This window comes from Anabrus simplex, chromosome 4 (genome assembly GCF_040414725.1).
Source record: "Anabrus simplex isolate iqAnaSimp1 chromosome 4, ASM4041472v1, whole genome shotgun sequence".
Taxonomy (NCBI): Eukaryota; Metazoa; Arthropoda; class Insecta; order Orthoptera; family Tettigoniidae; genus Anabrus; species Anabrus simplex.
In genome coordinates, this window is record NC_090268.1 from 235,686,172 (window position 1) to 235,713,824 (window position 27,653).

The 27,653-nt window shown below is 38.4% G+C and overlaps 1 protein-coding gene across 1 annotated transcript in view; it reads left to right on the forward strand.

Moving 5' to 3' along the window:
• The first annotated feature begins 468 nt into the window (after positions 1 to 468).
• Positions 469 to 27,653, forward strand: part of LOC136872241 (sodium- and chloride-dependent glycine transporter 2-like) — an 87,643-nt gene continuing 60,458 nt past the window's right edge. Inside the window, exon 1 of the mRNA XM_067146065.2 lies at positions 469 to 533. Within this exon, the coding sequence (XP_067002166.2) occupies positions 489 to 533 (45 nt within the window). The 5' untranslated portion in view covers positions 469 to 488. The remainder of the gene's footprint in view (positions 534 to 27,653) is intronic.

Consider the following 27,653-nt stretch of genomic DNA (forward strand, 5'->3'; position numbering starts at 1 on the left):
ATTGCCACCATTTTCAAATGGTTAGTTATTGAAAATTCAGAATAGGTGTGTGTTTGAACTAAATATCTGAGATACATCTATAGCAAATTTCGGCTCAATTATTGGTCCTGTGGTTTCGGTGTGATTGACCAAGAATGAAACATACACCATTTCATTTTAAGTTATTTTGCAATTTTTTGAAAATAATATTTTCAGATCACTATTGAAATAAAACATAGTTAGTCTTTTGACAGTTCCATCTGAGAATTTTTGTACAAAATTTCATCATATTTCACTCAGCACTTTAGACATTCTGTCATTTTGGAACATGGTCAGATGGATGTCATTTCAGTTATACATATATAGAGAGTGAGATTGTTATTGTTGTTATTATTATTATCATCACTTAGTTATTTCATTTCTAGCATATTGTATGTGAAACTGTGAGGTCCACATTGCTAGAGGTGTTCCCAAAACTTTCGCGTTTCTACTTGGAGGTGACAGTGACAATGAGCATCTTCTTCTTCTTGCTGGGTCTACCACTTCTCTGCCAGGTATGTTCCATCTTTTTATTACATATCATTACAGTTTATAGTCAAATCTTAGTAGTAGATAGATAGATTGTTTCATGTTTATGTAGAGGGATAGCTAAAGATCTGTATTTCAGCAAGCCAGTATCCACACCCAGCTTATTCATGATGTGCGCGTGCCATGTTTAGCTGTTCCCTTGGTTTAAGGCAGGGAAGTCAATAAAACTCAGACAGCTAAATTCTGTTTATCCTTATGAATGTCATAATCATGTAAAAATGAGAAGTTTTTTTGAATCAAGTCTATGAATGTTTGTACTTTCCTCATTCTTCATAGCTCTAGTTTCAACCACTTTTCATATTAACTCTTTCTGACCGAGCTCGATAGCTGCAGTCGCTTAAGTGCGGCCAGTATCCAGTATTGCAAGAGCACAAGCAGTCATCAAACAGCTGAGTGCACTAGCGTAAATGCAGGCAGGAGTAGAAGGGATATGTCAACAGACTTACTTACGTAAATTTGGATGAAATTACCACTTGCACATCACCAAAGCTTGACTGTCACCATTTGACTGAGTACTTGTTTACATCTGTAGAATTGCCCTACACTGGTTAAGACTACAACCAATTCGTGCATTTGTAATATTTGACGTTAAATATTTAAAGTAGGACAAAATCCATAACCTATAATCAACAGTGCACATCAGTTTTGTCATTTTATGGACGAAAAGAACAATATTTACGCCTAAACACAGCTGTTTTGAGAGTGCATTAAGATTTCATTTCCATATGATACAAAAAATGAAAAAGTTTACGCCAGTTGTAAGAAAATGTTTTAATGTGTATACAACAAATAATTTTTAAGACATTCAGCAATTTAACAGATTGTAAATGTATTTATACAGAGACTAACTAATGGCATTGTATTTTAAATATTAGAACAAAGTTTGAAACTCAACAAATAGTCAAATTATTTTCAATAAGATGACATAATATATAAACACTTCATATTTAAAAGGTTTTTAAAAAATTCTTGTAGACAAGCTTGTTAACGGTAATCCATAAGTGTAAATTCTAGAACAATGTTACCAATTTAACCTTGTAAGAATATTTATAGTTGAAGATGTTCAAAATATGAACGAAACATGTCCTATGTTTTAACAATTAAGCAATAAAAATAAAGATGAGATCCTAAATTTATAACTGCTTTTAATGTATTGAATAGGTGGAAATCAAAGTTTTATTGTTCTCCTTTTATCAGTATCCAGTATTTGGGAGATAGTGGGTTCAAAAAATATAAATCAATTACTACTGATCTGCATTTAGGACAGTCGCCCAGGTGGCATATCCCCATCTGTTATTTTCCTAGCCTTTTCTTAAATGATTACAAAGAAATTGGAAATTTATTGAACATCTCACTTGGTAAGTTATTCCAATCCCTAACTCCCCTTCCTATAAACAAATATTTGCCCCAATTTGTCCTCTTGAATTCCAGCTTTATCTTCAAATTGTGATCTTTCTTACTTTTAAAGACACCATTCGAACTTATTCATCTACTGACGTCATTACACACCATCTCTCCACGGACAGCTCGGAACATACCGCTTATAATACCAATATAAACGATTCGTTATTGGACATTCTAAATTTTCCAGCGAACTCATTCCTGGTTGCCAGCGTTTTGCCCCCGCACTGCCAGTGGCTACAATTAGCCTACGCAGTGGCCTCCACGGTATGCACTAGCCAGCGTCTTGGTAGGTGTGCTAGGTACCAACTGATGAGCCCAGCCTAGCACACGGGGGCGAAACGCTGGCAACCAGGAATGAGTTAGCTGGAAAATTTATAATGTCAAATAACGGACCGTGTATATTGGTATTATAAATTTACTCATTCGGAACAAATATTTCAGATTCCCTATTGGAATCAACATCTATAACATACCACTTAGTCGAGCAGCTCATCTCCTTTCTCCCAAGTCTTCCCAGCCCAAACTTTGCAACATTTTTGTAATTCTACTCTTTTTCAGAAATCACCCAGAACAAATCAAGCTGCTTTTCTTTGGATTTTTTCCAGTTCTTGAATCAGTAATCCTGGTGAGGGTCTTATACACTGGAACCATACTCTAATTGGAGTCTTACCAGAGACGTATATGCATCCTTACTACAACCTCTAAATACCCTCATAACCATGTGCAGTGATCTGTACCCTTTATTTACAATCATATTTACGTGATTACCCCAATGAAGATCTTTCCTGATATTGAGACCTAGGTACTTACAATGATACCCAACTTTCACCCCATCAATGTAGTAATTAAAACTGAGAGGACTTTTCCGATTTGTGAAACTCACAGCCTGACCTTTACCCCGTTTATCATCATACCATTGCCTACTGTCCATCTCAGAACATTATCAAGGTCATTTTGTAGTTGCTCACAATCTTGTAACATATTTATTACTATCATCTGCATCATCTGAACCCCACTGTCAGGAGCCCTGAAGATGGTTTTCTGTGGTTTCCCATTTTCACACCAGGCAAATGCTGGGGCTGTACCTAAATTAAGGCCACGGCCGCTTTCCTCCCACTCCTAGCCCTCTCCTATCCCATCGTCGCCATAAGACCTACCTGTGTCGGTGCGATGTAAAACAACTTGTAATAATAAATAATAACTCTTTCTGCAGCATTTTTTACAACACAAGAATCCTTAACTGCATATTAAATAAAAAATTGTAAAAGAAAGTAGAAAGTTTTTAGTTATGTATTTTAAGTCATAGTACACAATATAAAACTTATGAAACTCATCCATTTATTGCCTTTCTGATCAATGATCAATGTTTCTGACCGTAGTCAGGGTTTACCATTCCAGATGTGATCTGGAAGGATGATTAATGAAATATGGATTGAAGAATGATGAATTTGTGGAGTGGGTCTTTAATGGAATGGTTTCCTGTTGCCTTCTCCATCCTATCCCATTGGCCATCTAGTGGCTCTTCTGCCTTTAGGAGCAATTTCTCACTCCAAGTGCAAAAGAGTGCCCTTCCTTCTATCCGCTCATCTGCCCTCCTAGGAGGCCGTTGGCACTTGATAGAGGGTGGTCTCCTTATAACGGGAGATACTCTGTCCAATGTGGGCGTGAACTATGTAAATAAATAAAATATTGCCTTTCTGGTTCAACCTTTGCTTCTTGGTAAAACTTCTTTGCTAGTCCTATTGAAAGATATATATATATTTATATATACAGTATATATATATATATTCAATAATTCAAAGTAAATGAAACGTCATCACCACTATCATTACCACTTCATTGTCCACATTTACAGACAATTCTGAACCTGACTCTTCTGCTGAAAGTTGATATATTTCTTCACTGTCAGTACGAATGTTATTTTGCATGCTAATAACTGTTCACTAGTGTGATTCTCCTGGTCAGAGAGGAATGTTGAAGGGCGGGCAGGTGATATCTTCAACATTAACCTCAGTACATGTCCAAGAGATCCACAAATTTGCATAACTTACATCATTAACCATCACTCTTTTAATAAAGCTGGTAGGAACAGTAACAGGAAAAAAACAAGTCAACTAAAGTCGATTGTTATAGCAAACACTACATCAAAGAGAGTCGACAATAAATGATTGCCACATTGAAGACTTAAATAATGACTAAACCAAATATTTTTCACAAGATTTTAATCAAGTTTCAGTTGGGTTTCTACTTTCTACACAAATCAATTTGTTCGTAACTAAACTCCTTAATGCATGAATCCAGGGCTTGCATTGCTTTCACTTACTTGTGCCAGCCTCTCACTTTCACCTTTCCTATCCTATTTCCCTTGGTTAATTCTTGTTCTCATCTGACCCTGTTCTTAGTGGTTTCTTTTGTAAATAAATTCATTCTTCAGAGTGTCTAATCTCTTTCTTCTTCTCGTACGATTTGAGTGCTACCGCTATATGTCATCTCTTGTCAACTTACCTGACATCTTGAATGTGTTTTTTTGAATTGCAATACATGTTGCTTGTAACTGTTCTTATGCAGGTAAGCGTTGTCGCATTGGGAAGAATTCTTAATACGGGTACTTGTTAAAAGTCTACAGTCTGTGTTTACGGCCTAGATGAATTTTGAGAACTTTTGTTTTGCCAAATCAAGAATATCTTTATAAAAGTTTTAGTGTGTGATGATAAAATGAAATCTGAGAGATATTATGCAGGTCAGGATACTGTGTGTTGATGGTACAATCTCTGGAAATTGTGTTTGGTTATGTAAAGTGATTGAAGTGTGTCCGCTTTTGAACCTTTCATTATTGTCTCTTGATTACAACAAATGGTAGTAACTCGCCATCATCATGAGTTGTTAAAAAAGGGAACATAGTTTTCCAATATTTTTTCTTTCAGAATTAGTTTTGTTGTAAATGTAAAGTTCTGGGGAAAATTTCCAGTACTTTTGTAAATTTAAGCAGGGCCAATTATATGTTCATTTTATAGATAAGTTGATGATGTACATTGATAATATCATGACAGAATATACATTGTGGAGGAGTTATTTCCGGAGACTAACCCAGCTGCAGTTCTCTTTCTTTTAATTGTTTACAAGGGTTCAGGTAAGGCTGAAGTCAGATATACCAGAATGCAGCCTCATGTACATGAGAAGGAAGAAAAAGATATAATAATGTGAAAGAAGAAAATTTCATGCTCTATCAAAATTAAATTTGAAGGATCCATTCTTGGTGATCTCTGGCACCCAGGTCTGTGGACTCTGGACATTTTGGTTATCATTATCTTTTTATCACTTGTAGGGTAAGAGTAGTTGCAATATATTCATAACAACCCCGTTCAGTTTGACTTCAGTTGATCAGTCATCATTGACCCACATTTAGGGCTGTTGCCCTGGTGACAGATAATCTATCATTTGTTTACCTAGTCTTTCCTTAACTGATTTCAAGGAACTTGGAAATTTATCAAACATTCGCCTTGATAAAGTATTCCAATCCCTGATTCCTATTTCTATAGATGAGTATTTTCCCCAATCTGTCCTCTTGAATTCCAACTTTATTTCCAAATTATATTTTCTACCTTTTCAAAGCTCCACTGAAGCTTATTAGTCTGTTAATGTGATTGCACACCATATGTTCACTGACAGCTCGGAACATACCATCCAATATAGTTGGTCCATTATTGGACATTTGGGAATCAACATCTTTAACATACCACATAGTCGAGCAGCTCATGTATTTTGTAACACCAATCTTTTGTTGCAAATCACACAGAACGAATCGTGCTGCTTTCCTTTGGATTATTTCCAGTTCATGTATTGTGTAATCCTGGTGTCGATCCCATACATTAAAAATCATACTCTAATTGGGATCTTACTAGAGACTTATACACTCTCTCCCTTACATCCTTACACATTGTAGGTTGTTCTGCCTTTTGGCAGGTCCAGTCATGACTGTGACCCACTTATGATGTCCTGGGTAAAATTAATTGAGATGGTTTCACAGAAAATCACAACCTTGGTGGATCTGTCTGAGATGCATTGGCAACAAAGTGGATTTTTCTGCACTACCAAATGTTATGAAGCATGATTTTTAAGTAATTGCTGTTTTTAATATGGCCACTGCAGCGCTTTGATCACCATTTATAGCATGCACACTCAGTACGTACATCTGTAGGCTAGCCGCAAACGCAAACGCCGTTACCTAAGCATTCATCCGTACTTACATTTGTTTGTGCGTATTGAAAATGCCTCTGACAATTAACGGTCCCACCAAGTGTGAAGTACGTGCTGTGATTCATTTTCTAAATGCAAAAGACATGAAAGCTCTTGAAATTCATTGGCAGATTAGCGAAGTGTATGAGTGAAGGAATGGTATGACCATACTAAGGTAACGATGAGAAGCGTAGTGGGTGACTGTCTGTCATTACTGAAGACTTGATGCAAAAAGTTGATGCTAAGGTTTGAGAAAACAGATACTTTTCAATTTTGTCATTAAGTTATGAGTTGCCTGAAATTTCAAGGAGTATTCTGTATGAAACTGTGTCATGATGCTTAGATTATCAGAAGTTGTGCTCATGCTGGCACAAAACCAAGCATGTAGGCAGTTCTTTGACTTTCCTTGAGCAGTACAGTAATGAAGATTGTGTGTTCCTAAGCTGAATTGTCACCAGTGACAAAACATGGGTGGCTTATGTTATGCTGGAATCAAAACAGCAATCCATGGAATGGAGACGCTCAACACCACTCAAAAAAAGTGAAGTGCAAGCTAACAATTTCAGCTTTCAAATTCATATGCACCATGTTGTGCCTTTGCTGGCAAGACCTAGTGTTTACAGTGCACTATGTCTTCTGGTATAGGCTAGAGCAATTTTGTTACTTTCATTGATCTGTCTCTGTCGTATACTTGGCTTTGACAATATGGAAGTGACTGAGGTATGAGCGATGCTAGTAATGCCATTCCTTATGCAGCCAGTTCCTACTATGAATGGTGTGAAACTATTGCTCATAGGGTCGATTGGTGTATGCATTTCAGTGGGCTTGGCAGACTGATATGTAATAGCAACTTCTGGCTAGGTGAGGAAAGCAACGGGAAACTATCTCACTCCTCATATCCCTAGTACGCCTCTTCAGTGATGCCTAGGCCATCTATAACAGCTGATGGTGGAGCTGTTGAGGATCCAACCAGCCTTCGGGCTGATGACTAAACATACACATACATACATGCACCATGTTTTGGAATAGGCAGGGTGCGTTGCTTGTGGGTTTTTGCGCTGGGGTGACACAATAAATGCCGAGACTTATTGTGAGACCTTATGTAAACTCCATCATGCAATCCAAAACGAACGGCGTGGCATTGTGACGTACCCTCTTGGCCCACAGATGTATGACAAATTTATAACGTGGCGGGTCACTTTAATATTAAAATAAATAAATGATATGTCATTGTTTCTCCAGAAACAGTATCCCAAGGGCGCCAGTCTTCAGGCTTATGGCTTGAAAACAAAAGTAGATAATTAATAATAATAATAATAAATAAAAATACGTAATGAGACTCAAAAAACTCCCAGGGGTGGGGTGAACGGAACACAAATCATTAAGTACACTAACTTGGAATTTAAGGATCATTAATAATTATTTCATAAAATACCAATTAAAACAGCTATTTATTAAGATGAAAAACGTGACGTAACGGCGTATTAACGAAATCTGAACTTACGGAAGCAAAAGAAAAAGTGAATGAAATTAACTCTAAGAAAATGAACTGTTGCGCGAAGACTTGCAGTAACTTATGCCATAAGCTCACCAAATGTAGACTCTGTTGTCTTGAAGCTGAAGATGGGTGGATCTCTCGTACAGGCTGCCTCATCTGTTGTTGGATTCCAGTCCTACATCCACATTTCCTGTCTTTAACACTTCCTATTGTACTCCTTACATAAAGTCGTAATGAGTCCTAATTTTAAATGCAAAACCACCATGGGTTATGTTCATGGAGAGAATACACTTGTATTCTTCCGAATTACGGAACAGTAGCGTAGCTAAACTCATAATAAAAGCTCGCCTGCCCTATACCAGTCAGAACCGGTCTCCCGTTGACTACCTCTCGTCATTGAGATAACAAGTCCCAATGAGAGTAACTTTTGAGTAGAATATACTCAGATGCGAAGTGAACTAAGTTAAAATCTTCTCCGATGTGTAGACGTAGAATCGTAGTAAGAGCATCTTCCAAGCGTGAGAATCAGGATCAGAATGTCCGAATCTCAATCTTAATGTGAGTCTGAATGAGAATCTTAATGTGAGTGTCCTCTCCAGCCCTTGTCGGTGGTATATATCGGTTCAAAAGTCTCCTTCCATCAGCCATATCACATAGTCCAGTAAGATTCGAGGTCTCATCCCTTCTCCCTTGTATAGCTGTGCATCCATCACGTTGCTTCATTACGTTCATTCACATAGGCTGAACTTTCCCGCTGAAATAAAGCGTCTCGAAGCTGAGTTTGAAAAGTGGGTGTTAATAATGTAACAACTGTCTTTTCATAAGGTGGAGAGGGTAAGGTCTCTCGTAACCTCGATGACGTACTTTTCCTGGAACTGGGCTGAAATTAGCCTGCTGACTCTGGTCACCTTACAACGGCTATTGGAAAGTTTACTGCAAGTTATAAATATGCGTGATGTTGAAATACTTTACCCTATAGTTTGTTCGTTCAGAATACGTTATAGCCGCGATACAAAGAAATGAAATGATGATTGAAATGGATGATAAAAGCCCTATATATATACATATTAATTTAAAATGACCTATCAGTGATTAAATATATACATATTATCAATTAAATATATAGTTCAATAATTAAAAACATTCAGTGATGTCCCAAACATCACATTCGCTCCTCTGAGCCTGAAACAAGTAGTACTTCGTTGAGGGCTCACACCCACACTTTGCCACTTACGTTTCACTTGTTTCAAAAACAACTGTACATTCATTCATTACTGTATACAACATAACACTATTTTACAAAATTACAACTTGATGATTCCACCTACAACTTAATAACAGATAATATATAACACTTCAAAATTTCCATTAAAACACAATATTACAACTTAGCGAGTTTCTGATGTCTCACTTTCTCAAATGTTCTTCACCTCTTGCTGATTTTATCAATCCAGTGTATGCAATACTTGACAATTCAGTTTAGATCTGTACAAAATTTACACAAACAAAATGCATCGTATTACTCTTTCAAGTGTTTATACGTTCTTGCTGTATGACTATCACTTCACACACGCTAACACATTCACGTGGTTTTAGCCTAGGGTAAAATTATTGCAAGTCTTTATGAAGACATAATATAGTCTACGGGGAATTTACAAATTTTAAACTGCAATATTAATGATCCTCGTTATATAAAATCAAATACTAAATTACCCATACATGGCGTTACGTAAAGAGAACAGACGTAACCTTGGTAATGAACTCGTGTCAATCGTATACACACATCGTGTAGCAAGCAAAATAAAACTTGGGAAACTCCACCTACCAGAGAGCAGTCACTCCACGCTGCGACAGGTGTATATTATATAAGAGATAAGCGTGGCCTAGCTCACTGACCTATATTCCAGCACTATGGAAAATCCATCGGACTCGTAATATATTTACGTAAACTTCTAATGTTGTACGTACCCATTAAAATGCAATCACCGTCAGATAATTTATAAGCACACGGTCCTAGTTTCTTATGTATACGATAAGGTCCTTGATATAAAACTCCAGCCATGTCACCCATAAAAACCGTGGCGAAATCACCTGTATCATCACCTAATGCAATATTTAATGCTCTAATTAAGGCTGCAGAACTAGTCTTCGTCCCGTAGGGAACGCGCTGAAACTGATACAAGCTGTACTTATGACTAAATGCTGTCAGAGGCCTGTCCTCTACTCTCAAAGGAATCTGCCAAAAACTACTTCTTAAATCAACAGATGAAAACCATTTTTTACCCTCAAAGCCCTGAATTAACTCTTCAATAGTCTTTGATTTTAACTGGTCAGTACAAATACGTCTAATCATATCCCTCCCATCTATGCAAAGTCTAACGCTCCCATCACTCTTAGGCACAACGATTAAAATACTGGCTATTAGACACTTCAATTATCCCATCAGCTAACATAGCTTGTATCTGATCGTCAACTGCCTTGGCATATTTGTGTGGGATAGCATACCGTGGCCCGCTGAAAGGACTGTCATCCAGCACTGAAAAAGAATGTTCATAAACATGTGTTTTACCGGGTTTCTTAGAAAAAATCTCAGCGTGTTCACATAACACTGTCAACAATTCGTCCCTCTGGACTTCCTCTAATTTAGTGTTACTCGCAGCTTCAAATAAGGCATCCTTCTGATCCTCTTCCAACCACAACTGGCATAAATTAAACCCCTCACTGGGTTTCTCCTCATATCCAGAAACCTTAATAACACTCCACATAGAACAAACATTCGTTTTCCTCTGAATTTCATTTCTCAGTTCGAGTTTGACATACTTATTATCCCACTTCAGATTTACCGTTGCATCATCGTAATCTAGCTGAGCCGATTTTAAAGTCAGCCAGTCACATCCCAAGATGAGATCAAATACAAGGTGAGGAATAACCAAACATACCTGTACTGAAATAAAACCCTCTATACAAATCGGCACCGCAACCTGCTTGCATATTTGTTTCGACTTCTTACCAACAGCTGTAATAATGAATGTAGACTTAACAGGCATCTCTTCCATCATAACACCCTGTTTAACTAAAGAGTCATACCATTCTGAACTAATACATGATTTCTGACTTCCAGTATCAATTAACGCGTGAACATACGCCCCCCAAACTTCTAATTGAACCACAGGATTAATCACTTCATCACCCGAATCTAAATAATTATTATCTGGTTCACACATAAGGTCTTCCTTAACATCTAGGTCATATGGCAATAGTTTCATAACACAATTCCTAACTACTTCCTGGTAAGGCTGGAATTCTGACCCATCATTACAGCCTGCATTTAGTTTAAAGGTTGCGATCGTGTACCTACACTTGGCTCGTTAGTAACTTGTCCTCTGACTTGTTGGGCATTTCCCGTTCTATTTTCAGGTGCGCCACCCCTACCGTTATGCCTTGGCTGAAACTGATTACGAGAATCGTAGTTTGGCTGTCTCCTATTGTCCCTTGGTTCACTATGAGGAACAAAATTATGTGCGTTTCCTGTTCTATGCCCAATGTTTCCTAGCGCATCAAAACTCCCTAATAACTGCTCCATTTCCTGAATAGTTTTAATACTTTGCATACACGCTGCTTCTCCTACCCTGTCTGGAAAATGTCGTAACAGTAATCTGACTACATCTGAATCAGCCGTGATTCCGTCTAAATTCTGGCAAATCATGACATGTGACAAAAAATACTCAGTCATAGAGACACATTCATTATGTTTGAATTTCCCGAATACTACCCTTTCTCTTTCACGGCTTTGAACGTTTTCGTTCCAGTATTTGTCTGTGAACTTCGTCTTAAATTCCTCCAGACTTTTCATGTTACTTTTATAGACTGAAAACCAGGAACGCGTCTCTCCCACAAAAGCATGATCAATAATGTCGATCGCCTCTTCCCAGTCCATAAACCCTTCCTCAATGCGTTTCCCAAACCGTTTTTCTACTATTTTCAGAAATTCAAGTGGGTTAGTTTGTTTCCCATTGAACTTCGGTAATTCGATTTCCTTACTGTAAATCCCTCCATGACTTTGCCTCTCAGTGTTACCTTGCCTTTCTCTTACTTCTCGTCGTATGCGTGCTTCTGCCATCGCTATGCGGTTATCTACATCTTTATCTCTTCTTTCAATTTCATTCACTACAGTGTTCTGTTTTTCTTTCAACGTCTTAATTTCCACTGTATTGCCTTCTACCATCGCAAACTTTTCTCTTTGTTCCCTAGTGTTGTCTTCTATTATACACTTAACCGTATCGATCTTGTTTTGTACCTGATCTTTAAATTCTTTTATTTCTTCCTTTTGGATCTCAACTTTATTATTAATACTTGTCACCTGTGTCTCTAACTCCTTTCTAGTGTTGTTGCTTTCTTTTTCCATTAATCTCAACAACTCACTCCTCTGCTCTACAAATTTCTTTTCTACCTCTTGTTTGTTTTGCTTAGTAGTCTCTTTCTGTTCCTCTATCTGCTTGTTAAATCTTTCATTTTGTTTAAATAATTCTTGTAACTGTTTGCTATGTTCGTCCATCCTTTTATTAGCTTCGACCTTGTGTTCATTCAATGCCTTACTTAATTCTCGTTTAGTTTGTTCTATTTCATTTTTAATTTCTGATTTAGTTTGTTCCAATTCCTTTTTTATTTCAGATTTATTTTGTTCCATTTCATTTTTTATTTCAGATTTATTTTGTTCCATTTCATGTTTTATTTCAGATTTACTATCCTCTATCTTACTTAACATTAACTGCATCATTTCAAGTAACTGATTATTATTACCCTCACTGTTAGGGCTAACCTCCGCCTCGCCCCACATCGTACTATCGTCTGAATCTAACGTAACTTCGTCATTCCTACTCTTATTCCCTTCGCTATCTTCGCTCCTAATATCAGTTTCCTCCTCTACACATTTATCTAACTCTTCCTTAGAATTACCTAAAGTACTACCCTTCAGCACGTGTCCACTACGCAGCGTCATGTCTTTCTCCTCTTGCTCAGCCATGTTACCCCCAAAATCAAACACACAAGAAAAATATACTGTGGATACACAACAGTTACCCCCAAGCTACTGATTTTAACCTTCTATACCAGTACTTAATGATTTACGAGCCCCTCAGTTGTGGCGACAATATGTGACGTACCCTCTTGGCCCACAGATGTATGACAAATTTATAACGTGGCGGGTCACTTTAATATTAAAATAAATAAATGATATGTCATTGTTTCTCCAGAAACAGTATCCCAAGGGCGCCAGTCTTCAGGCTTATGGCTTGAAAACAAAAGTAGATAATTAATAATAATAATAATAAATAAAAATACGTAATGAGACTCAAAAAACTCCCGGGGGTGGGGTGAACGGAACACAAATCATTAAGTACACTAACTTGGAATTTAAGGATCATTAATAATTATTTCATAAAATACCAATTAAAACAGCTATTTATTAAGATGAAAAACGTGACGTAACGGCGTATTAACGAAATCTGAACTTACGGAAGCAAAAGAAAAAGTGAATGAAATTAACTCTAAGAAAATGAACTGTTGCGCGAAGACTTGCAGTAACTTATGCCATAAGCTCACCAAATGTAGACTCTGTTGTCTTGAAGCTGAAGATGGGTGGATCTCTCGTACAGGCTGCCTCATCTGTTGTTGGATTCCAGTCCTACATCCACATTTCCTGTCTTTAACACTTCCTATTGTACTCCTTACATAAAGTCGTAATGAGTCCTAATTTTAAATGCAAAACCACCATGGGTTATGTTCATGGAGAGAATACACTTGTATTCTTCCGAATTACGGAACAGTAGCGTAGCTAAACTCATAATAAAAGCTCTCCTGCCCTATACCAGTCAGAACCGGTCTCCCGTTGACTACCTCTCGTCATTGAGATAACAAGTCCCAATGAGAGTAACTTTTGAGTAGAATATACTCAGATGCGAAGTGAACTAAGTTAAAATCTTCTCCGATGTGTAGACGTAGAATCGTAGTAAGAGCATCTTCCAAGCGTGAGAATCAGGATCAGAATGTCCGAATCTCAATCTTAATGTGAGTCTGAATGAGAATCTTAATGTGAGTGTCCTCTCCAGCCCTTGTCGGTGGTATATATCGGTTCAAAAGTCTCCTTCCATCAGCCATATCACATAGTCCAGTAAGATTCGAGGTCTCATCCCTTCTCCCTTGTATAGCTGTGCATCCATCACGTTGCTTCATTACGTTCATTCACATAGGCTGAACTTTCCCGCTGAAATAAAGCGTCTCGAAGCTGAGTTTGAAAAGTGGGTGTTAATAATGTATCAACTGTCTTTTCATGAGGTGGAGAGGGTAAGGTCTCTCGTAACCTCGATGACGTACTTTTCCTGGAACTGGGCTGAAATTAGCCTGCTGGCTCTGGTCACCTCACAACGGCTATTGGAAAGTTTACTGCAAGTTATAAATATGCGTGATGTTGAAATACTTTACCCTATAGTTGTTCGTTCAGAATACGTTATAGCCGCGATACAAAGAAATGAAATGATGATTGAAATGGATGATAAAAGCCCTATATATATACATATTAATTTAAAATGACCTATCAGTGATTAAATATATACATATTATCAATTAAATATATAGTTCAATAATTAAAAACATTCAGTGATGTCCCAAACATCACAGCATGTTCACAGGGCGGATTCTTTTGCTTCATGACAATGCACAATCCTACACGGCTCATTGAACCTAAGACCTCATTACATCATTTGATTAAGAAAAATTCGATCATCGTCCGTATAGTCCTGACCTTGCAGGTTATACATTTCATTTTCTTTGTCCGTATTGAATATTTTCTTCTTCTTCTTCTTATTCTTCCGAATTTGGCCAACTGTGGACTGCATAGAACTTAAGGCTTGTTGGCCTTTCTTCTCTTCTCTTCCCAGAACCTTTTCATTCTCTCGCTTCGTATTTTTCTCTCCTCCTCAGAGATTATCCGGTTGGGCTTCTTTTTAGGTGGTTTGTCCTCAAAAAATTAACGTTTAATTTGTGCTGAAGAGACTGGCACATCAGGTGGCAGATTTCTATGAGGATAGAATTCAGAAGCTGGTTTAACAGTATGAAAAGTGCCTTATTATGCTCGGAACTTATGTTGAGCAGTAGTTGAAGGTACAGGCTTACATGTAAAAAAAAATTGTTTAAAACATTGCATTATGGTATGTTTTTTCTATATCAAAACAGTACTTACTTAAGAAACATAGTGAAGTTGTGTTTATTGCACAGTTATGCATAATTCTCAGTGTATTAAAGGAGAACTGAACTAAGAACTTACTTTTTTTTACACAGCATGTTAGTTCAGACTCTTCTGATTACAACACCAGTTTCCACATGTTTCTAAGCAAAGCCACTTTCTAGGAAGAGCCAAAAGAAATATTTCTGCTTAGGGTATGATGATGTCACAATGCTAGCATATGAATTCTCGATCAGTAACTACTGCAGTATGCAACGATGCATGGCCTTGGTTAGAGTTCGGTGCTGAGTTTCTTTGTTGCTGTTTGTTCAGTGTATTGAAGCTAGGTTATTCTTTGCATTATTGTACAGTATAGAGTAGAAGTTCGTTATAGCGAGAATTCATAACTGCGAGAAAGTTACTCGCTATAGCGGATTGTCGTTATATACGATTTTCGTAAAAGTCGGGGGTGGGGGGAACCTATACACATTAAATTCGGTATGAAACGATAATCAGTTTGTTCATAATTTGCATTTTCGCAGATGGATAACCACATTACGGCTTACTCGTTTGTTATTTTATGAAATTCGATACTACATGAAAGTGTACGTTTAATTTTATTCTGATGAAATTATAGCATTACTCCAGAGGCTTCTGTGGCAAGGGTTTCAGGTTTCTTATTCAAAAATTACCTAATCTAACCATATATATATATCATAAAAACATATTTTAAGTGCCTATAGTGTCTCGCTATAAATTTACATGATAATAGCCATTCCGAAATTTAACCAGGCATGAGAAAATATAAACTAACCTCTGAAAACAATTATGCACTCTGCCATATTTTGAGGTGTATCCCATCCTTACTTTATTTCATTATATAGCATTAAAATTAAGCAGTCATTTACTAAGCCTTTATTTCTAACGAGTTAAAAACTGCTATCGGGAAACGTATAACGTTATGGGGGAGAAAAGACTTACAATAATACACCCAACAGACACATAATTATTGAGAAAATGAACATACAATAATAAATGAACAAATAAATTTACTGCGGATTAACTGATACTTGAGATACAAACCAAAGATATGTAAGGGAAACAATTAAGCTCTTCGGTAACGAACAACCTTTGACATAGAGATTCAGAATTTACAGAATGAAACGAGGCAACCTCGAACGAAACAAAATTAATTACACAATTCAAGAAAACGTTACAGTTATTTACAATTACAACTAGATTTAGAAAAGAAGGTCTGCCTCCAAAAACAACACATTGCGGACTAGCACAATCGCTAAGTCGTATAAATGTTCTATTTTGGAAAATGTGGAAAACTAGAGGAAACTCCGGCACACGAGATGAACTTCTACATAATTACTGAATTTACATTAAGTGGGAATTTTCCAGACATAAGAATGCATTTAAATAGCATAAGGCAAAAATGCGCTTACCTTTGGCGGCTGACGACCCATTGCGGGACGGGCGCTAAACACGCTCGCCCGCTGTAGTGATCCAAATTCAAAGACGCGGACAAAGTGACTCGCACACGTGAGGAGCCACGAACAGGAAATAGAGTGATAACAAATGACCAATAGCAACACTCCAGTTTGCCACATTCGCCTATTAAAAATCCTAATATACTGACCAATAAAAACACTTGTACTTTTGGCCAATGATAATAATTATCTTCTGGAATCGCATACCGGTATTGCATATTAGCGGATATTACAAAACGAAAGGAAAGGGCCACTTACACGTGGCATACCCTGCCTCACGAGTCATGTATAAAAATTCCAAATCCCTTTCTATAATTTACAGAAAAATACAATTTAAATCAGGAAATGTAAATACCCAGGTCTCTTTGAACATAAATCTTCTTCATAGTCCATTTCTTCATATGCCTAAATGTGTAATAATTTTTAAGTAAGAAAGCTTCGTACAATAATTTACTTTACATAAACACTTCAGTTCTTTAAATGTTTTTGTTTATCCAAAATGATGACAAGATAAAATTTACATAACATTACATACATAATAAGGACTTCTGTTGCTTCACTGATTTCTGCTCACCAACGGCCACATATTTATTACAAAAACCTGTTCTCTTTCATTTCTAATTTTCTTTACAGAACAGCAGTCAACGGGTACCTATTACTAACCGACTCCAACATCACCTTCGAATGTCGTCGAGAGAGCTTGCAAGTGAATGTAGCAAGAAAACTATACCAAAAATGATCTATCGCATTTTGTGGAAAATGTTTCAGTTTTATTATTCAAACAGAATCACCTAACCTAACTTAACCATACTAGGTATATATATCATGAAAACATATCTCCAGCACCAGAAGAGAAATTATAACCTCACTATAAATTTCCAAAATTTAACCAGACGAGAGAAAGTATAAACTAACCTTTGCGAGCAATGATGCACTCTGCCATATTTGAAGGTGTATCCCATTCTTACTTTATTTCAGTATATAGCATTAAAATTAAGCAAATCATTTGCTTTAGCCGTTGTTTCAATCTAACTTAGTTAACAACTACAGTCGGACACGTTATTTTCGCATTTATTACAAAAACATGTTCTCTCTTATTTCATTCTTTACAGAAAAGCAGTTGACGGGTATTACTATATAATCGACTCCTACATCACCTTCGAAATACAATTTACGAACTACATCGAAAGTTCACTTGTAAAGTGATGTGTATTGATTGGGTGGACCAAAACCTAACATTGTTTCTTAGTTTTATCACCTTCTAATGTTTATGAAAGAGCTCACTAGTGGACATACCGAGGAAACAGCATTGCCAACCTCCAAAAATTGAAAAACTGTACAGAAATTATAAATAAACTGCATTCTTTAATGTAAAACTGTACAGTGCTGATATTCACCCAAAAACACTGAAATTCATGGAATGCATGCAATAATAGCAATTATATCAAACAGGAATAGGAAATGCCTCTTTTAGTATGCCCTGTAAATGGTCCATGGTTCTGACCGCTATTTTGTGTTCCGCAAAAACCCCAGAGTGTTTTATTTCTACACTGTATGCTAATTTCTGAACACTCGCTACGGTAGTCTCTTTGTTGAAAACAGCCTTGAAATTGCTTTGACGGTTAACAGATACAGCCTTCATGCTTTTATGCTTTTCACTTTTGTTGTGTGTTTTAATGTTACTTAATTCCAAGACAAATGTCATGTTACAAACCTTCACTTTGCCCTATCCTCACATGTTGGATCAGGACGCAACCATTTCTTATACTCTTCTATATACTGTCACGACTGCCTGTACTTTTGTTTCCTTCTGGGTGTTTTAACAGGAAGTTTTATTTTTTGGGGGTGTTGAACAACCTGCTTCACTTTGGGAATCAGAAATGAACACATATTTATTTACTTAACATAATTTATTAACATAATTAATACAAGTGTTCTTTACAATAACAAATCATTTATTTTAACTAAATCAGTTTTATTCATACAACTCAACACCATCTTCAAAACTACAATCAAGGAAAGTACATAACACAAATGGAACAAAAGCACTTTCTTTCCTCTGTCAGAAATCAATTACCCTCGAACAAGATATAACTTGCATTCTCTACATTCTGCCACCTTGCAAAAGGCAGTTTTGCAACACGAATGGTTGGAAAATAATAGCCTTAACTGCATTCATAGATGTGAACCACTATAAGTCTAGTTTCTTGAGTTGCCAAACAGCTCTACCACAGCGAATCTTAAATTCACTCCTTTCTCCAGTTCCGGAGTTACTACTGAGAACATCTTCGTTGATTGTTGCCTCTCCTCTTTGGTGTTTTGAAGCATTGTTAAAATTCTTCTTTTCGAGACAGTTTATCCCTAGAGGATAAAGTCGCTGTACTGGGTGAAGCAAGAAACCAGTTGCTGTCTCAATCCTAACCAGACGAATCACATTGTCCCTTCAAGGTAACAGCTCCACCACTCTTTGTAAGGACCAGTTGATTCGTTTCTTGTCATCGCTTTCCACCAACACGATGTCTCCAACTTGTAGAGATCCCTGTTGCTTTTGGCTCCATGATCGGAGAAATCCCAAGTATTCTTGTTTGAAGCTATTTCTAAGGCTATCCTGAACAGGTTGCAGATAACGCCATCTGTCGTTCAAACTGCAGGATTGAATTGGTCCAAGTCGGTTTCATCATTACCTTCTAGGTTCTGAAGGAACACAGAGGGGCATAGTGGCTTGAGTTCATCTTCTTCAGAAGCATAAGTGTCCAGCTCAATGGCCAATCCTACGATGGATGGTTACCATGCTGGCCTTTGGTCACTGGGGTCACAGGTTCGATTCCCGCCAGGGTCGGGAAATTTAACCTTAATTGGTTTAATTTTGCTGTCATGGGGGCTGGGTGTATGTGCTGTCTTCACCATAATTTTGTCCTTATCACGACACGCAGGTCGCCTGTGGGCGTCAAATCAAAAGAGCTGCATCTGGCGAGCCGAACTTGTCCTCGGACACTCCCGGCACTGAAAGCCATACGCCATACGAAGTAAAGAGACTAAGAAGGAGGTGCAGGTTGGAAAGCAATAGAGTTAGAAATGGCTGTGTAAGTAAGGAGAAATTGAAGGAACTTACTAGGAAATTGAATCCAGCAAAGAAGTCAACTAAGGATAACATGATGGCAAGCATAATTGGTGGTCATACAAATTTCAGTGAAAAATGGAGGTACTTTAAGGCAGAAATAGGTTCCAAGAAGGACATTCCAGGAATCATTAATGAACAAGAGGAGTGTGTATGCGAGGATCTTCAAAAGGCAGAAGTATTCACTCAGCAGTATGTAAAGATTGTTGGTTGCAAGGATAATGTCCAGATAGAGGAAGTATTAAAATGTACATATGATAACAATGACATTTACAGTAAGATACAAAAGTTGAAAACTAGAAAAGCAGCTGGAACTGATAAGATTTCTGGGGATATACTAAAGACAATGTGTTGGGATATAGTACCATATCTGAAGTACTTATTTGATTATTGTTTGCATGAAGGAGCTATACCAAATGAATCTAGACCTGCTATAGTTGCTCCTGTGTATAAAGGAAAGGGTGATAGACATAAAGCTGAAAATTACAGGCCAGTCAGTTTGATATGCATTGCATGTAAGCTCTGGGAAAACATTTTTTCTGATTATACAAGATTGTGAGCAACTGCAAAATGATCTCGATAATGTTGTGAGTTGCCCATACTGTAAGTTTGTTGAAAGCCGCCTGAAGATTTGTTAACTCAGTGGATCCTAGCACTATGTCATCCATGTATGCAATTATCTTAGTTATGTCTGCAGTTACTATGAAATTCTAAGTTCCCAAGAAGGGAATTAGATATTTTTCCACCAATAGAGCATGTCAAAAAACAGATCATATGTAAGGCTTTTCAGGCATTTGCTCTATTAACCAGCGTTTCGTCTTAGTTCTGACACTAGACTCATCAGAGTGGGATGTGTCAGACCCTACCCACTGACGCTGGGGTGTATGCAGGTGAACTTTCGTTTCATTTCAAAAGGTTATTTCAACTCCTAACCCAAGAGGGTTAGGCGGGCCATCAGCCGAATGGGTGGCTCTTGGGCCATAGAAACAGAGAGAAAAATTTGTTAAATATTAAAGTGCAGGAGTATGCGTTGTGCATACCTGTAAGAAAGAATGTAAACCGGCATAGAGCCCAGCGTAAACATTTTCAGTCACAAAAGAACATAGAAATGAAGAGAATACAACTAATATGAGTGATAAATCAGTACACGTAGTAGAAACGTAGTCAACACCATTAAAGACTCTTAACTAAGCAGAATTTAACAGGGGAAGAAACGAAGTAAGGAACAAAATTGCGAAAAAAGAGCTTGAGCACTAACACTACATTAGAAACACATGAGTCACTGATGGCACTTGTGGTGCCGTAGATGTTGATGGAAGGTGATGTACCTCTGCAGCCGGGAACAGACAGAGATGGTTTAGTACGGAGAAGAAGGGTAGTATTGAGACATGAGGTAGTAGAGGGAGGTTGTAATATTGGTGATAGAGGTGGCGAGAAGACAAAGGAGGGATGTTAGGAAAAACTTAAACGGTCCACCTTTTCAATACAAAAATGTTATATTTATTTATAACATGTATTTGCACTTGGAACTAGTTTCGACGCTGTGTTTGCGTCATCATCAGCCAAAATGTGGGAAATAGGCAAGATGTAGGCATTTATATTACACAAGGCGTTACATTAAACAATACACATCTTATAAGGAGATAAAAACAGGGACGAATATAGAAACAAATGAATCGTTGAGAAAACAAAAGTTATACATATTAAAAATAACCTTAACCACATATCTTGCAGTGCGAAAGTGTTCTTCTTGAATGATTCCTGAATATAAAAAAGAAACACACGCGCACACATTTCTGGAGAGCCAGCAGGCAGGACAAAGTAAAGTGAAACCTTAAGAGTTCTTCTGAGAAGAGTTCCTCATTTTTTCTATGTTCCGACTAACTAATGAAGTCTCCCTTGAGTTCTTGATAAACATGCACAACAGAAAATCCTCCTTCACTTTCAACAATAGCTCTAAAGACCAACGGTAACATTTTTATTTTAAATATTGTGCAGAGACGTGAAAGCATGATTTTGAACATGATATAACTCCTTCATATAACCCAGTTTTTTAATACAAGGTGTTGCATTAAATAATACACATCTTACGAGGAGATGAAAACAGGGACGAATGTAGAAACACACGCATCGTTGAGAAGGCAAGTTATACATATTATTAATAAGCTTAACCACATAACTTGCAGTGCGAAAATATTTGCCTTGAATGATTCCTGAATACAAAACGCGCGCGCACACACTTCTAAAGAGGGAAAAGTAAGGTGAAACCTTAAGAGTTCTTCTGAGAAGAGATCATGATTCTTTCTATGATCTGACTAACTAATGAAGTCTCCCTTGAGTTCCTGATAAACATACACAACAGGAAATTAAACAATACATATCTTACAAGGAGATGAAAACAGGGAAAGTTATACATATTAAAAATAACCTTAACCACACATCTTGTAGTGCGAAAATATTCGTCTTGAATGATTCATGAATACAAAACACACGCGCATACATTTCTGAAGAGCCAGCAGGCAGGAAAAAGTAATGTGAAACCTTAAGAGTTCTTCTGAGAAGAGTTCATCATTTTTTATGTTCCGACTAACTAATGAAGTCTCCCTTGAGTTCTTGATAAACATGCACAACAGGAAATCCTCCTTCACTTTCAACAATAGCTATAAAGACCACGGTAAATTTCATTTTTAAATATTGTGCAGAGACGTGAAAGCATGATCTTGAATATAATATAACTCCTTCATTTAACCCAATTTTTTATACAAGGTGTTACATTAAACAATACACATCTTACGAGGAGATAAAAGCAGGGACGAATGTAGAAACAAATGCATCGTTGAGAAAGCCAAAATTATACATATTAAAAATAAGTTTAACCACACAACTTGCAGTGCGAAAATATTTGCCTTGAATGATTCCTGAATACAAGACGCACGCGCACATATTTCTAAAGAGCCAGCAGGTAGGAAAAAGTAAGGTGAAAACTTTAAGAGTTCTTCTGAGAAGAGTTCATCATTCTTTCTATGTTCCGACTAATTAATGAAGTCTCCCTTGAGTTCCTGATAAACATACACAACAGGAAATTCTCCTTAACTCTCAACAATAGCTATAAAAGACCAACGGTAAATTGTATTTTTAAATACTGTGCAGAGATGTGGAAGCATGATCTTGAACATGATATAACTTCTTCATTTAACCACCTTTGAAAGCTTCTCTCTATATTACATAGCTTCATTAACACCATTCTGTAGATGCACAATATAATCTTGTAATCTTCACAGGTCCGGTATTCAGCTTGACAAGAATATAAAATAGGTATTAAGGAATCTTTGTTGAGAGTGTGGAGGTTGACTGTGCCAGTATTTGTGGTCTATTGTTGCAGCGTTACGTGTAGGATGGGGGCAACACCTTGTATTAAAAAACTGGGTTATGTGAAGGAGTTATATCATGTTCAAAATCATGCTTTCACGTCTCTGCACAATATTTAAAATAAAAATTTTACCGTTGGTCTTTAGAGCTATTGTTGAGAGTGAAGGTGAATTTCCTGTTATGTATGTTTATCAGGAACTCAAGGGAGACTTCATTAGTTAGTCGGAACATAGAAAAAATGAGGAACTCTTCTCAGAAGAACTCTTAAGGTTTCACTTTACTTTGTCCTGCCTGCTGGCTCTCCAGAAATGTGTGCGCGTGTGTTTCTTTTTTATATTCAGGAATCATTCAAGAAGAACACTTTCGCACTGCAAGATATGTGGTTAAGGTTATTTTTAATATGTATAACTTTTGTTTTCTCAACGATTCATTTGTTTCTATATTTGTCCCTGTTTTTATCTCCTTATAAGATGTGTATTGTTTAATGTAACGCCTTGTGTAATATAAATGCCTACATCTTGCCTATTTCCCACATTTTGGCTGATGACGCAAACACAGCATCGAAACTAGTTCCAAGTGCAAATACATGTTATAAATAAATATAACATTTTTGTATTGAAAAGGTGGACCATTTAAGTTTTTCCTAACATCCTTTCTCAGTTCAATACGGACAAAATGAAATTCCTATGTTTAAAAGACAAAGGAGGTCTAGTATTGGAAGGGGCAGGAGAAAGTAGTTGGATTGTGGAGCAGGGAGGTAAATGGCTTGCGGGGGTGGAGTGGGTGGCGGATCAGATCGGGAGCGATGTGGAGAGTTAGGAGGAGGAGAGAGCACGGGATGGGGTGGGGAGCGAGAGTGCTCCACTCGATAGTACCGACTATTGAGGCGAACGCCAGAGGCAATCAGATGATGGACATCTTCTTCAGAGGGCAGTTGGAGGCGTACCATGTACGTTGGGCCTTGGGTGTTGTATATGCGGTACACTCGACGGACTGGGACGCCTGCCATATGGAGATCGCGCAGGATATCCTGTTCAGCAATATCAGGATTGATGCCTCGAATGACACAGCTCGGAGACAGAAGCTGCTGTGTAGCTGGCGCTGCGGCAGCAGAGTTCCCATGAGAGTCAAGCTGTGCAGCATCGGTGTGGATGGTAGGGGGTAGCGGGGAACTAGGGGATGTAACAGTGAGGGAGGTGATGGGGGCGGACATTATAGGAGAAGAGTGGCTAAGGGTGGTAGTAAAAGTGGAAGTAGAAAAGGGGGGGGCGGGTTGGGCCGAAGTAGTGAAGGTATTAGTTGTAGTATAGTAGTGGTGGATATGGACGAAACAGAGGTTGGGGCGGTGGGGACTGCTGGGCAATAACTGTAGGAGGGATGCAAGGATGGTGGTACATTTGCTGGAATATATTTGTTGGGGTTGGTACCCCTTCATGGAGGCGGCCGTTGATGGTTGCACCGCTGGTTTCAAAGGCCTCTGCATCATCTGGATGGCGAAGGTAAGCCAAAACCTGTGTGGAAGGTACAGAAGTTGATTGATCATGGAACCGGAGAACATCGCAGACTGGAGAGCCGGACTGGTGAAGTTCGTTGAGAATGTAGCGTTCTGAGAAAACGGTGTCCACACTGGTGATGAGGCTGGTATACATGTTGAGCAGGGAGGTGACAGCCAATGAGGCATCTGCCAATTGATTGTTCTTGGGCCGACTGAGTCGCAGACGAGGTGAGGGCCACCCAGCCGAAAAAATGTGAGGTGTGGACGTGACGTGTACATGTATATATGCAGGTGAACTTATCAGAAGCCCTATATAACAGGCACAGTCTGATAGCTGCATACGGGAGATGAAACTCCACAATGGAATTATTGCCCATCTAGCAATTCCGAATGGAAATTCTAAGTTTCCAAGGAGGGAATTAGACATTTTTCCACCAATAGAGCATGTCAATAAACAGATCATATGTAACGCTTTTCAGGCATTTGCTCTATTAACCAGCATTTTGTCTTTGGTCTGACACTAGACTCATCAGAGTGGGATGTGTTAGACCCTACCCACTGATGCTGGGGTGTTTACAGGTGAACGCTTTTAAAATTTTTTTTTAGAGGTTTAGTTCCCCATCCGAAGGTGGGGCGGGCCCCCTAGGTCGTGTCGCGATCTCTCGGGCCAGGAGAAGGGAAAAGAAGTAGGAGGTGTGATAGAAGAAGATGGGTATAGCGATGTGAAAAGTCATGGTGAAGTAACGGTGAGTCTTCTTAGCTGGGGAGTTGGGAATGATAGGAGTTGTGCTTTAGAAGTGAAGTTTAAATGAATGTAGCAGGGTGGAAATGGAATGTGAGGAGTTGCAGAATTGTTGTGATATTGTTAAGGGAAGTGATGAGGAGTCGGATGATATCTAGCGTTGGAGGTGGTTGGTGTGAGAAACTAGGTGAGGAAAGGCGTGGGCAGACGGGTGTACTAGGTTGAAAAGGAGGGGCTGGCCAGGTGAGGCAATGTGGTGGGATGAAATGTTGGTGAATAGGTTGAGGTGGGGTGAGAGAGGGCTCAACTTTATGACGATGGCAATAGATGTAAACTCAGCTGGAAGGTGTCCTCAGACTTTTCACCACTTCGCTAAACCAGATCGCTGCAACACTCCTCTCCAATCAACTACACCCTGGCACTCTTGTATAACCCCACTCCTTTTCTACGCATCCTGTCTCACAACTCCCCTATTCTTTACATTGTTGCCCCATTACCCATCTTACTCGTCTATCACACCAACATTCTCTTCGCTTCTCCCAGCTCGAGAGATCGCGACACGATGTAGAGGGCCCACCCCGCCTTCGGATGGGGAATGAAAACCTATAAAAAATAAAAAAATTGAAAAAAGTTCACCTGCTCTTGCTCAAGGGTCCCCTCTTTCCCCTCCCCTCTATTGCCTGTTTATGTATGACGTTCCCCACCCCTCTGTTCCCCTACGTCTATATCAATATGCGGACGACCTTGCTGGTTTAGCTTTTTGGCCCCACCTATACTTCCCTACAATCTAAGATCCAACAATATCTGAATACTTTGGAATGTTGGCTCAATTCTTGGCATTTATCCATTAATCCTAGTAAACCCCAATTTATGTTATTCCGTTCCAAATCCTGCATCTGTCGTCCCTCTAACAAAGTCCATCTAACAATGTATAATCAACCTCTCACCGAAACTAACCAACTAACGTACTTGGACATAAAATTTCAAAATAACCTTAAATGGATTCTACTTTTTTCTTCAATACATCGTAAAGTTTTAGGTTGTTTCCGTGCCCTCCGCTCTCTTACGGGTCATTCCTGGAGATTAAAACCCGCCCAAATCCTACGTGTCTACCTTGTTTTTATCCGCCCAGTTGTCATTTATCCCCATCCCTTAGACTACTATCATTTTGTTAAAATATGACCGACACGCACTTCGCATAGCTCATTGACTGACTTATGATACTCCCTCTGTCAATTTTCAACCATTGTATACTTTTCCTACCATCCTTACACATCTCCATTCTCTCCGTTTCACTTATCTTACAAACGGTATTCGTTACAATAATCCACTTATTAGAGAAGCACTTCCCCTATCCCCCCTAGCTAATGTTATTCTCCATGACACTCGAACTCCTCCTCATGCTCATCTTTATCTTTTTCCCACCCCTTATTAATTTTCAACCACCCCGCTCTCCACCGCCCTATATGGTTTCGTACATTTATTTTTCTCATGCTGTCATTTCTGTATGTTCCTGGCTGCGGAGGTACATCACCTCCCACTGACATATACCTATGGCACTGCAAGTGCCATCTGTGAACTGTGTGTATCCAGTGCAGTGTTAGTGCTCAAGCTCCTTTTTCACAGTGTTGTTCCTTACTTCGTTGTTCCCCTGTTAAATTCTGTTTTTTGTTAAGCGTCCTTAATGGTGTTGACCAAGTTTTCTAATATGTGTTTTCACTTCAAACCTTTCAACATGTTTACTTCATCTGTGTACTGACTTATTACCCATATTCGTTGTATTCTCTTAACCTTTATATATGTTCTTTCTGTTGCTATAAATGTTTACACTGGGCTCTGTGCTGGTTTACAATATTCTTTCCTTTTTTTATTTTTTTTAAATTTTATTTTTACAGGTATGCACACTGCATACTCCTATATTTATACCGGGTGAGTTGGCCGTGCGCGTAGAGGCGCGCGGCTGTGAGCTTGTATCCGGGAGATAGTAGGTTCGAATCCCACTATCGGCAGCCCTGAAGATGGTTTTCCGTGGTTTCCCATTTTCACACCAGGCAAATGCCGGGGCTGTACCTTAATTAAGGCCACGGCCGCTTCCTTCCAACTCCTAGGCCTTTCCTATCCCATCGTCGCCATAAGACCTATCTGTGTCGGTGCGACGTAAAGCTCCTAGCAGAAAAAACCTATATTTATATCTTTTACTCATTTTTCTTTATACTTCTATGACCTAAGAGCCGCCTGTTTGGCTGATGGCCCACCTAACCCTCTTGGGTTAGGAGTTGAAATAACCTTTTGAAATGAAATGAAAAAGTTCACCTGCATCCACACATCATCATCATCTCGATCCATCACACTTTTTTCGGCTGGATGGCCCTCATCTCAACTGCAACTCAGCCGGCCCAAGAATAATCAATGGGCAGATGCCTAGTTGGCTGTCGCCTCCCCCTCAATCATGACCACCTTTCTCATCACTGATGTGGACACCAAGTTCGGGGAATACCGTCTTATCCAA